The sequence below is a fragment of the Anopheles marshallii genome, chromosome 3 (assembly GCF_943734725.1).
Source record: "Anopheles marshallii chromosome 3, idAnoMarsDA_429_01, whole genome shotgun sequence".
Lineage (NCBI taxonomy): Eukaryota > Metazoa > Arthropoda > Insecta > Diptera > Culicidae > Anopheles > Anopheles marshallii.
The window spans coordinates 43,519,557-43,531,842 of NC_071327.1; the positions used below are offsets into that span (position 1 = coordinate 43,519,557).

A 12,286-nucleotide genomic window follows, 5' to 3' on the forward strand; every position below is an offset into this window, starting at 1 on the left:
AATTATTTAAGACATTTTAAATTATTTTTAGTTAATGGAAACTGTTTGCAATTGGGCACGAAAAGGGAAGAATAACTGCTTGTTAGGTATAGCAATCGTTACAAATGTAATGAGCCTCATTCTTTTAAGTTCTCGACGTGGCGTAATGGAGGCGCCCAGTTACACTGCGTTCCTCTTGTCCGAATATCTGGCTCGTAATCTCCCAATGGCGTGGTGGTGATTATATGTGGAACTACAGCCCCTATTTGTTGCCATGGCTAGGAAGCAGTAGAATTCGATTGAGGGCATCCAAAAGAATGTGAAAGAACCCCTAAGATACCCCAACAACTCCGCTCCGATCAATGACATTCTTTAAAAAATGCTCATTACTTTTGTTGTTGTAATTAGGCAAACAAAATAAATTTAATAGGCAGGCGATATTCTTTGTTTTATTTTCTTTACGATACTAGTATCTCTTCTAGATGGACGATTTACATACTTTCATACTGTCGTTGGTGGGGTTTTTTGAGACTGTAATAGTCTAACTTAATCAAGGTTTCTGAAAAACAATCTAAGTACAAATCATGTGGTGCCAACGTTTGTTGGAGGCCGTGATACTATCTCTTGGTATGGCTATGGGTTCAATAACTGCAATATAGATAGTAGTGTTAATTCAAAAATGAGCAACATGTATAGAGTACCTTACTAATATTTTTTTCATTATCATTTGTGGCGTTGCTTATTTGTTACCATACTCTATGCATGGTCACTATGCTATGATTCTTTAGCCCCCTTGCTGCTGCTCCTTTACGAAATTACAGAAGGGATCGTTCCAGCTGCTGTGGGATGTTTCTTTTCATTATTCAGTATCATTATGGACCCTACGTTTGGCTTTTGTTGCTGTATGTGTTTCTCGCTATGCGCTAGGATAAGTTCAAATTAGCAGCTGTCCAAATTAGTTTGCTCATAGAAATGGTAAAATATATAATTTAATTTCTAATTCATCAATACATTAGTGTGTGTTCATGGCAAAACCGGGGAAATGTACTAACATACGAAACAGTTTCGTTATAAACACTAGTTGAGCAGCGTCCCATTAATGCGTAAATTATATTGTCTTTAGAGCATGCCACTACTGTTACATTGGTTAACACTACAGATTTTGTTGATTACATGCTAGCAGATCCAAATGAGAGCATGGAAAGATATATGGCTATCGAACGCACCGCATCCACCTGTTACTTTTAACCGGTGTCCTCAACTGTTTGTGCCGAATATAGTGCGTGCATTCTGTGAAACGTGCCCTAGTTGGACAATCACTCCTTAAGCAGCCACAATGCACTGTTGACCTTTCGTCCAATTAGTTGGTTTGCAACACATCGTTGTTCCCTTTTGCCTGATCACTGTTTCTTAAGCTAAATCCTTTCCCAATTACGTGCTCGTGGCGTCTCTATCGTTCACCTTACTTCCTTTTTTATTTATGCTTTAATTATTGTCAATTTGGAGTGCATCACTTGCTCGTGCTGTTTGGGCTATAACTCACGTCACTAAACATGCAGTTTATCAACTTTTTAGAAAAAAAAAATATGCAAAAGCGCTCACCCTACCACGTATGGGGTGGGGGGACCATTAAACAACGGTGGTCATATGCTCTCTGCCATACACGCTCCTCCCTTACCCTACGCTTGTCCTCTATGGTGGTTCAGCATTTGCAATGTACGTATGTGTATATTTTATGACTGTATATGTATATGTGTATATATTCATTTACGGCTTTTTTGTATATAGATATTTATGTATATTTTGTATAATTGTTTGTATACGCTTATATCTTGATCTAACCGTCTAGCTATTGCAAGATGGTACTACAAACCGCACCTACCATAGCTTCCCTCTTTCTATACTCATTTACGGATGGTCCACAATTTATTTTACCGCATCTCTCTCACTCTCCCTCGTCCATGCTTTGCCTTGCCTAACCTGTTCGAGAGAAGACTGTTGCAGTTGGCGTTTATCTTTGTATTTAGCTATACCTTCTAGTGTGGGATTGTTTGCTAAATAAATTACAATCAACTAGACTTTGAAAATACGTTCAAACCCACGCTTCGTACTGTATGATGTTGTGTTGAGGATAGGAATGTTTGGAGCAGTAAGTACCAAACACATAAGTTGTACGGTCGGGGTATGTACACGCGACCTGCTAAGTTCTGCCTAGTGTGATGTACCAAATGAAACGTACACTGTGTTGGATGAATCTGAAACACTCTGTTCATCATGAGAATGCGTAGCGTTGTGCACATATGATCATGGATAAAGCTTCCTGCCATCATCGAGCCCTCTACAGTAAGAGATACTTGCACGATTGCTGCAACTTCTCTTCTTTACATGTGTAGCCTTTCGTTTTATTGCTGCTGTTAACGCCGGCGTTAAAGTTACTTATAGTCACTTATTGCTTACTATCCTGTTTGTATTGGTTGATGAAGGTAAACTAACGTTTATAGCTTCTTGTACCAATACAGATAATGTTCTCCATCTTCCACTAACAGCTCATCAACACCTGCAAAATAGTAAAACAGTATGGTAGAATTTCTAACGTACATAAAAGTCATCTATTGGTCGCTTTACCTAGTGGAGCTATTAACTGATTTCCTGGAGGATTTTTCGTATCCGGCCGTTCGGGTAAGCGATAAAGCAGCCAATAGTGATAACTGCAAGTGTAAAGAATGGTCACTCACTGACATTGGCAAGCGTTTGAAGCAGTACAAACAATACCTTTTTGGTTCTTCCTTCATTCCAGCCAGAGTGTGCACATAGTGTCCGTTGGGCCATTCGCGTGCTTCAAACGAAAATCTGCAAGTACGTTAACGCACATTAGCATCGCCTTACGCACGCACCATTATTGAACTGGCTCAAATTCATCGCATAACATAGTACCTTGGATCTATTTCTGCCGCTTGTTTCATGGCACGGAAAAAGGTGGTATTTTTCGGTGAAGTCAAATCGAGGAAATACTCTTCCGTTTCATTCGTACCCACCCATAGGGTGTAGGTGTATGAAACATTTCTTGGTTCCATTTCTTCTACGGGCGATATGCCGAGACCAACCGGCGCTGCCAGCTTGGGTTCTCCATTTTCGGATGGTTCGTTCGATTCACGCATCACATGATCACATTGTAGCGCCCGCACTGCACCCAACCCTCGCCAACCGAGGGCAAGAACAATATCGGCCGTTAGTCCAATGCCGATGCTAGGATCCTGCAAATGCGAACAGAATGGCAAAGAGTGCCGCATGCAACAGCATTTTGCTCCGGATTCGTTTTGCTCACCTGTCCATCCTGCAACGGTTCCTCCGTCCAGCCTCCGTCGGTCCGTTGCTTAGCCAACAGCCACTCGGACGCGGCAGTACGATTCCATTTGCCGGCCGGATCTGGTTCCAAATCCTGCAGGGCCTGCATAGCTAGCGCCGTGCTTCGAAGTGAACCAAAGCTTCCCTGTGGCCCTTGCAAGCTAGCCAACCCACGAGCTGGACGGCGGACGAAGTGCTGCAAATGGCGATGGCGATGATCGGTAACGATGCATCGTAATGCCAACAACACCATGGCGATCGTATCTGCAACAGAAATACAAATTAACAATTGTTAAGATTTAGACAAACATGGCGCGATTATTCAATCATAAAAATGAGGAACTCTGCATCCTGTCCTACGTACCGACGTCGTTAACCTCACCGCTAGCTATATCCAACAGGCGACGTATCTGGCGCTTTCGCACATGTGTTGCCGAGCTGCATATGGCAAGGGCGGTCAAAGCGAACTCATACTCCTGACCCTGATCATGCTCGTGATGTTCCAGAGCGGCCACCAAATCGTGTCCGTAGAAGTGGCGCGCATCCTTACAGAGCCCGCCCATAGCCAAGATGTACTTCGCAATGTGGTCCGTGTGAGGTAGCTTCATCATAGTCGTGGCGTGGTGCCGATCAAGCATCGTCAACACCTCAATGTCCATCTGTTTGATGGACAGCAAGTTCTCCAGATCCGATACCGCCTGTATAGGATTATCGTTTTCCGATGGATCGCGAGCACCGGACAGCTCCTTGGCCAGAATCACCATGTGCGTATCGTTGCCCCAGCTATAATCGGGCAATCGTTTCTCCCTCAACCAGCAGAGGGCCCGCTGTATGCCAACACTTTCAACCTGGTTGGGTCCTCCAGGTCCAAGCTGTTTTTCCTCGATCTGCGTAACGTCCACGGGCAGACTGTCGATTAGATCTTGACGAGCCGATGATTGGGTTGTCGAGGCGAAGGAAACAGACGTGTTTGATATGTACAGCGGCGAAACAGGCGACGGTTGTGCAGGTATTATATCGCTAGCTGGTGTGGTGTAGAACCCTCCAACGGTCGCACTCGGTTGAGCAATGGTGTAGGAGCCCGTTTGCTCCGTAGGAAGCGTGTTCAACTGAACGGTCGAGGTTGTGTACAGCTGATACTGGTGCTGCTGGGTCGTATGTATTAGACCCGCCGTTGTATGGACCGTATCCGGTAAACTTTGCACAGTCGGTGGTACGATGGAGGTGGCATTTTCGCCAAGTGCCCTACTGAGCAACAGTAGCAACGTACCTAGTGCTGTTGCAATTTGCTTTCGATGCTCCATTTCGTGTCTAGATGTTAGAAGAGGGAGAGTTTGTAATTAGTGTATTAAAGCTTTAACCTATACGGATGACAACATTTTAAATATTGCGTTAGGTTTGCTAATAAATTAAAGCTATAGGACTTCCAAGCCGCCGCAACAGTGACACCCATTAAAACACGTAAAAATATAATGCAGTTTTTTTTTATTCGTGAATTTTAGCGATAATAAAACCTTTCATGCTTGAACATTAAAAAAAAAAAAAATCGTGATCCCTTTAGAAAGGTGACCTTTGGTGGTGGATCAGACGTATGGACGCCACCGTAAACCGGAAGGATACGATGGTGCATTGGGTAGACATGGGAGGACTTAAACCTTAATAAGGTCGTTGACTGAGTCATAGGACTGAGCGAAAAAGATGAAAAAGAAAAGGTATTTTTCTTAGGAAATGATGATGATGTTTAGTATTGTTATAGGGAACAGAATTGTTTATCAAACACATCATTATTTAAAAACCCTCCTTCTCGGTGGCAAATCGTAATGAGGCTACTTTGCTAATAGAAGATAAGTATAAGTTTAGCAAATTTTAGAAGTTTTAACAACTGCAAATTATACAAGAATATATACAACGTTAATGTAAAATTCACGATCCAATTCAATTTACCGTAAGGTTATTAACTTTATTATCAAGTCTGGGACTTAATACAGTTGCAAAACCAAGTGTTTCCTCATACAACAAAGCCCACAACAGAATCGGCTCAGGAGAAAATGCAAATAAGCGTACAAGCCCAAACGGCAGACATTGACAGTGCCTGAGCAACATAGACACGGTGACGCGGCCTAGACACCAATGCACACATTTACGAAATCGAGTCGTGGAGGCATGCTATATGAAGTAGATAAAATCAATACTCGCCAAGGGTGGTTTGTAAAATGATTCATCCTTTGCCATCAATGCTGGCGAAGTATCAGTGACCAGGGAGAATGATAGATGCGTGGACTGAGCAAGCAAGAAAAAAAGAAGCCATTCATCGATTCTGCTCGACAAACCAATAAAACTGGTACTGTTATGGGCATGGAATTTTACCATAAGAAATATGCGAGGAATAAATAAATCAGCATGTCACTATCACAGAAAAGGATATAAACGAACCGGCTGATTAATAGCAACATAAGCAATTTTATTTAATTATCACCAATAGGTAAAGCATTTCAACACATCCTTACTGCACTAGATGTTCGAATGTACGGGTTTCAGTAAAAGTAAGAAACAAACCAAGTAATATTACCGGCAGGGATGATTTCTAGGATATAACATAATATCTACTTTAAAATATTTTATGTTAAAAATTATAGTGGTAGTGGATCCAAAAACCAGTTCAATCATGCATTTTGGCTGTACATTGAATTAAAAAAAGTGTAAATTAAAGCAGCTTTGCTTATGTAAAACACAGATGCCACAACTCCTGAATCAAAACAATGCACTCAGCCAATACTTTCCACAGTCGGAAATTACCGACCATGGGCGTATGCTCCATTCCATCTTCAAATGTGTGTGTGCGTGTGTGTGTGTTTTTTTTTATTTTTGCATACCTTTGCTTGTTTTACTACGATTTGGTGTGTGATAAGGGGGTTTAGGCCGCACAGCACATTATTTTTTCCTCAATATAGCACGATTTACACTAACAAGATACTTTTAACGCACAGACCAAACAGTTTTGCACAAATAAATCACATCAGCTAGGTCATACAAATCGTAGCAACCAACTGCCTTCGTACGATTAGTAGGACGCTACGGTGAAGCTTCTATGCAGGGATAAACTTCGCACGGCAAGACCACGATCGCGAACCATTTACCACAACAGGGCTGCCGTTTTAACGGTTGAATTACACCGCCAATCTCACTAAACAATACAGCAAATAACACAGATAATGGTGCTTCCGTTGGTATTAGGAAGTGGATACTAAACACACCCCAGTTTAGTTGAGTGCGAAAGTTTAAGGCAGAAAAGGTAAAAAAAAGTACCGTATTCCTTCGACAGAAGTATGACATGCGCATTGAACATTTTAACATTCTATGGTTGGCAGCAATATTGGTGTAATTGTTGTGCGTCTTTTTTGAATTCTTTGTTATTTTACCGGTTTTGTGTCTTTGGTTAATGGTGCAATTATGCTGTAAAGCCTGCTATTGTGTTAAAAATGTCGAAAATAATCGTTGGAGAAAAATATGTTCCTAAATGTGGAATATTAAGTAATTTTTAAAACAAAATTAATGCTGCAAGGAATGATAAAACATTACCATAACATGCACTTTTTTTGTGTCAAAAAAAAATATCGCCCATCACGTCGGAAAGCGATTGAACTGGAGAGAGCTTGCTTTCACTTTGTTACTGCCACTGCTTGCCCGAAGTTGGAGAGTGCCTCGTGCATGCACCCCCCAACGTAGTCCCTTTCTTGGCGTAACGACCCACTAGGTCATATGCCTGCCTTTTTGGCTTACTGATCTTATTTGACCACTTGGCGGGTTAGTCACAACCCTTGCTACGGAAGATTGGAACGATCCTGTCGTGTGAAGACCGGCGCCGCTACCAATACAACAGCGGACTGACCCCAAACAGAATGTTTCTTATAAATACTATTAGGCTTAAGCATGCATTACACGACATCATATGTTCATCTTAATTTAAAATTACATAACATATGCAAGCTAGTAAACAGTGTTAACTGTAATATATCTTGTGATTAAATTTGATTGAACAAAATAAAATTATTTTTCTTAGAAAAATCCTTCCCATTTTTCTTGAGCGGGAAAAGATATATTAAAGTTAAACAGCAAATTGTTGGAATTTAAAAGGATTTTTTAAGATCGTTGATGTGTTTTCGAATTTCAATTTTATGTAATACCGCCGAAGCTTACCAATAAACCGGACACTGTTTTGCACTTTATTGAAGAATTTTACTTTCAATGTTATATTACGAAGTGAAAATTGACAGCTTTATGTTGCTGCTGGTTTATTATTGTTTGTTCCCACATAATAGTCCGGAAATGGAAAATATATATCGCTGGATAACAGACTCAGGACACTTATGATAAAATGATTCCCCCGTGTTTCCTACGCGGGTAAGTTATATCAATTATTTAAGAGCACTTCCTCATCTGCACCCACCGGTGATGGTGCCAAGTTACCTGATAACGGATAACGAGGTACTCCTTCTCTAATCCAGTGCAAACAGTTTGATTTAAACCGCCTGCATGCACCGGTTTGTTTGAAAGGATAGGTTGGGAAAACTAATCAAAGACATGGAATATCGGTGGTGACTCAACTGTAAACCTATAAAAGGGCTCTCACGGATACGCAACGTATCAATAGTGTTCGGGGTAATAGACTCGGTTTATCAGTCGCTAGTTTCAGCCGTCCCACGCAGGGAGTGCACGTGATCATGGAGATATCGGAATCAACTAAAGTAGTTTTTTACGTTAGCCGTATATTCGGTCTTGCACCTTACGTTGTGAAACGCACGTCAAAAGGCCAAATAGTGGATTGCAAGCGAAATGTGTTGCTGGTCATTTACAGCGTATGCCTTGTGTTTTGTTTAGGTAGAATATGCACATGGCGCGTGGAATGGCAGAGCTAATCTAATAATGCGTTCCTCACTTTCGTTACAATCAAACCAACCGGTCAGCTGGTCTCACATATAAAGGAATATTTTTCGACGTTACTTCCAAAAAGCCCATACGGTAAGCATCGCTTCATATGGGGTCTTGCTGTGGGGATGGCGCAACCGGCTTGATTGTTCTTGACAGTGTTGCCCGGTATATGTAATGCACTAACAATGTGAAAAAGTTTCGTTTTCAGAATGAAAACGGCCACATCGAAGGTCGTGACCATTTTGGACGTATCGGTAGTAGTGTCTGCTTGCATTTGTGGCACACTCAGTGGTATATGGGGGTTGCATTTCGTTCGTGAGCTTAACCGACGTCTCATAGAGGTAAGGGTCATTTACAATCGGTATGCAAATATTAACAGAAAAGGTGACAACGATCAAACTTATTGCATGGCAGTAGAAAACAAATGATTGGATCAGTACAGAGGACAGAGGATAGCGTATCATACCAAGGAGTTCATGTATAAAAGATTAACAAAAGACGAATTTCTGAGGATGTTTGGTAATATGCTTCTTTAGCAGCATCCGGATCTAGAAGTGGCTCCCTAGATGCACCTAGGCCCGAAAGGAAATATTAGAAGCCCTCACAAGTTTACAGGCTTCGTTTTGGAAATGCATATTAATGTACCAGTACCAGTGTTACCAGTACAGCTCCCAAAATAATAAATATTATTTAAATATGGTTTTACCTAATCCATGTACTAAAGAATTCGTTTTGGGTATTTGGGTCTTAGTTATAGACGTTCTGGACCATTTCTGCCTAAAAGTGTTACGCCCTCTGTTGTAGATCATTATCAACTAATCGTTCGTTTCGCTATAACGGACATCAGAAATACTATATTGAGTAGGTTAGTGCGTCACTAATATATAACGGAAGTGTTAAGGACTCGATGGATTATTAAGAATGTTTTTTTAAATTAAAACTCAGACATATCAAGAAGAATAAACATAAACTGTAGTCGCCTAAAAGATGGTACTTAAACTTCAGTTAATGGCATTGATGAAAACTAGGTCAGGGCGAATCCAACTACTACTGACTAATCTTCTTTCTATAAATGCTTGCTTCAAACCATACATCGAGGCTGATGAGATACTAACTTTGTATGTGAAAGAGTGTAATCGAAGTCTGAGACAAAGGAGGAAAGGAATTCTCATGCTGGGGCTAGTCTGTTTCATCATCACTGGAGCACTCTGTAAGATTAGATTTGCAAGGTGCACAGTTCACAGTAAATATGTAATCCGGTTTTGCTACCATTTCCCACCGCAGCTCTGGACATATGGGTTTGGTATCGAATTGCCGACAAAATAAAGAAAGAAAACAGCAACTCCAGTAAGTTTTCTTATCGCTAATCGGCATTGCTCACAAAAAACAACTGTAACCGTTTGGATTGATTTTTTAAATAAATTGTAGGTGCAAATGTGCTGGGCTACTTTCCATTCTACTGCCTGTATTACATACTCATGATGTTCCATGTACTATTCGCACAAGCTGCACTAGGAATTGGGAACAGGTACCGCCATTTGAATGTGGCGCTCTATGAAATGTTTCCCGAATGTAATATCCTGATCCATATAGCTATTTACCACTTTTCCACATTTATTGTCTTGTTCTTTTACAGTTTACAGGACGCCTCACATCGAAATTTCGTCCATCTCATCCATCAATCTCGATCCGGAGAAAAATGTTTCGATCGATATTGATATAAGGAAATGTGTTGCTAATGTTACACATGGTAGGTATTTGCAACAAGTCAAATATCGTGTAACAGTTGTAGGAACATTGAATCCTTTTCTGTTGCCATTAGGATTTCAAAAAAAGCGAAGCCCTACACCGAAAAAAATTGTAGAAGATCTGGCCGAAATACATGCTTCTCTTTCCTATTGCATAGTTCTCGTCTCAAAGTAAGTGCTGTAGCGATACCAGCCGATATTCTTCACTTAATACTAACATTGTGTATGCATATCCATTTAAGGACCTTCGGAATAGCTTTACTTGCCGTTCTAGGCTCCTGTCTGCTGCATCTGGTGGCTACATCTTACTTTTTAATGGTGGAGTTGGTTGGAGATAAGGTTTGGATTTGTTCCAGCGATATCCATGGCCGTGTGTGACCATTTTCCTTCTTCTCTTGTGTTTTCATTATTCGCTTTAGGATGCAGTTTTTGCCTGGATTCAGGCACTGTGGTTGTTTATACATATCTTCCGATTTCTGCTTACCATTGAACCATGCCACATAACGAACGTGGAGGTAAATATTCATAACCAAACAATGAGGACAGAACAATTATTTTGCATATTTCAATATTTCAGTCAAATCGTACCATTACTATCATCAGCAATTTGCGAAGATCGTGCAATGATGTCGAACTTATTGACAGTGTATGTTTATACCGTAATTTGCATTGAAGTGTTTCAATCTTTTTTTGTTCATTCAAACATCTTTCTTAACCGCTCTACCCCATTGCAGCTCAACATGTTTTGGCAACAGTTAATAGCAAGCAATTTTTCTTTCACCGCTTGTGGCCTTTGTACAATCGACAGACGAATTATTACTTCGGTTTGTTTGCTTCGTGTCAGACTTTCTACAAAAACTTTCTAATTTCTAAGCTTGATTATTTTTCATTTTCAGTATTGCGGAGCGATTGCCACTTATTTGGTCATTTTGATTCAATTCAAAGAAGCCGACGACAATTCCGGAAAATTACCACATTAGGAAATTGTTTACTTTTATTACCAAGGAATAACCGAATATCGCCTGAAAACCAAAAGTATATTTTAATCACTTATTCTATACTAAGCACAACAGGTGAGATATGAATAAAACAAACTAGGAAGTAAATAATTGGCGCTAAGGAAAAGAAACTGTCAACAAATGATATTAAAACAATATAAATCATATGATGCATATTGATTATCATAAGAGCATATTGATTATCATAAGAGAGACTTTACATTAATGACTAAAGACTATCTAATACATCGACTAGAGAGACGACATTATGGAATTTACGAGGCATCTCATTGTAAACGTTCTTCCCAGCACATTTCTTACCGACGGTTAACAGGATACACTTACGTCACACTTTCCGGTGTGTAGATCAGTTACGCTGACATCGTAAGATCGGACGAAATAACTTCGATCATTAGGTTGCTTCGTCAGAACTCTAAGAGGGTTCTTCTACTCGACTTTTGGAGACATTAAGGCCTTACCTTGGGTAGGCGGACACTTAAAGCTCTTGAAATGAGAAGACGTAAAGAAGACGTTGAGTAATATCTAGCTCAGACGGCCCAAACAATTCTCCTCGTTCTGAGCTGCGGCATCTTTATTTATACTCAATTTTACATTGTGGTTTTTACTCTATTTGTTAAACTATGTGAACGGAAATGAGCTGAGCGTTCTTCTGCGTCTCATATTGTTTATGTTTTCAATTGTGTTGTTCACTAGTTCCGTGCAATTGCTGATTTTGTTATTTCTTTCAGGGGTTGTTTTCTTTTGTGTGGTACAATTTCTAATGGTGCAATTAGTATTCTCAATTTCTGTTACTATGAATGGTCCTATGTATAATGGGTCTAATTTTTTTCTGTTTTCGTTTGATAGGTATACGTTGTCGCCTATTTTAATCTGTATTGGGTTTGTTTTTTTCGTTTAGGGTAACTTTTATTTTTTCTTTGGCTGCTACAAGATTTCCTCTGGCTATTTCGTGTGACTTTTGTAGTTTGAATGTCATTTCATTATAGTATTGTTCGATATTGTAAATTGGATCAACTTTTTGGTTGTATATTTCTTGAGGTAAATGAGCTGTTCTGCCAAAAACTAATTTGAATGGAGTATAGTTTGTGTCTGTATGGGTTGTGGTATTGGAAACGAATTCATAAAATTTTGTTTGTTTTAATTCCAAATATTCAGAGATTTTAAGCTAAGTTTTTCTTTATTGTATTCTAATCCTTGGTCTGATTTCATTTCTAGAATGTTTCCGAAAGTAATAATGAAATTTTTTGACTAAAGCGCTTGCTATTG

At 40.0% G+C, this 12,286-nt stretch overlaps 2 protein-coding genes across 2 annotated transcripts; one reads left to right on the plus strand and one right to left on the minus strand.

Moving 5' to 3' along the window:
• Positions 1-2,474: 2,474 nt before the first annotated feature.
• On the minus strand, positions 2,475-4,628 carry LOC128712001 (uncharacterized protein CG3556). Its single transcript, XM_053806894.1, has 6 exons — positions 3,689-4,628; positions 3,305-3,588; positions 2,914-3,233; positions 2,752-2,829; positions 2,605-2,687; positions 2,475-2,536 (listed from the first exon to the last, which is right to left on the minus strand). The coding sequence occupies exons 1-6, from the start codon at positions 4,626-4,628 to the stop codon at positions 2,475-2,477; spliced, it is 1,767 nt and encodes a 588-aa protein (XP_053662869.1).
• Positions 4,629-8,045: 3,417 nt separating this feature from the next.
• LOC128712646 (gustatory receptor for sugar taste 43a) lies at positions 8,046-10,981 on the plus strand. Its single transcript, XM_053807534.1, has 13 exons — positions 8,046-8,202; positions 8,289-8,343; positions 8,462-8,594; positions 9,352-9,463; positions 9,538-9,600; positions 9,682-9,825; positions 9,890-10,003; positions 10,076-10,172; positions 10,244-10,340; positions 10,421-10,516; positions 10,579-10,647; positions 10,736-10,825; positions 10,898-10,981. The coding sequence occupies exons 1-13, from the start codon at positions 8,046-8,048 to the stop codon at positions 10,979-10,981; spliced, it is 1,311 nt and encodes a 436-aa protein (XP_053663509.1).
• The last annotated feature ends 1,305 nt before the right edge of the window (positions 10,982-12,286 follow it).

Coding starts and splice junctions, on each gene's coding strand:
- LOC128712001 (XM_053806894.1), bottom strand. CDS start 4,628: ATGGAGCATCGAAAGCAAATTGCAACAGCACTAGGTACGTTGCTACTG. Junction 2,830..2,913: donor GCGGCAGAAATAGATCCAAG/GTACTATGTTAT, acceptor ACGTACTTGCAG/ATTTTCGTTTGAAGCACGCG. Junction 2,688..2,751: donor ATGAAGGAAGAACCAAAAAG/GTATTGTTTGTA, acceptor TTACACTTGCAG/TTATCACTATTGGCTGCTTT.
- LOC128712646 (XM_053807534.1), top strand. CDS start 8,046: ATGGAGATATCGGAATCAACTAAAGTAGTTTTTTACGTTAGCCGTATA. Junction 8,203..8,288: donor ATGCCTTGTGTTTTGTTTAG/GTAGAATATGCA, acceptor CCAACCGGTCAG/CTGGTCTCACATATAAAGGA. Junction 10,517..10,578: donor GCCACATAACGAACGTGGAG/GTAAATATTCAT, acceptor TCAATATTTCAG/TCAAATCGTACCATTACTAT.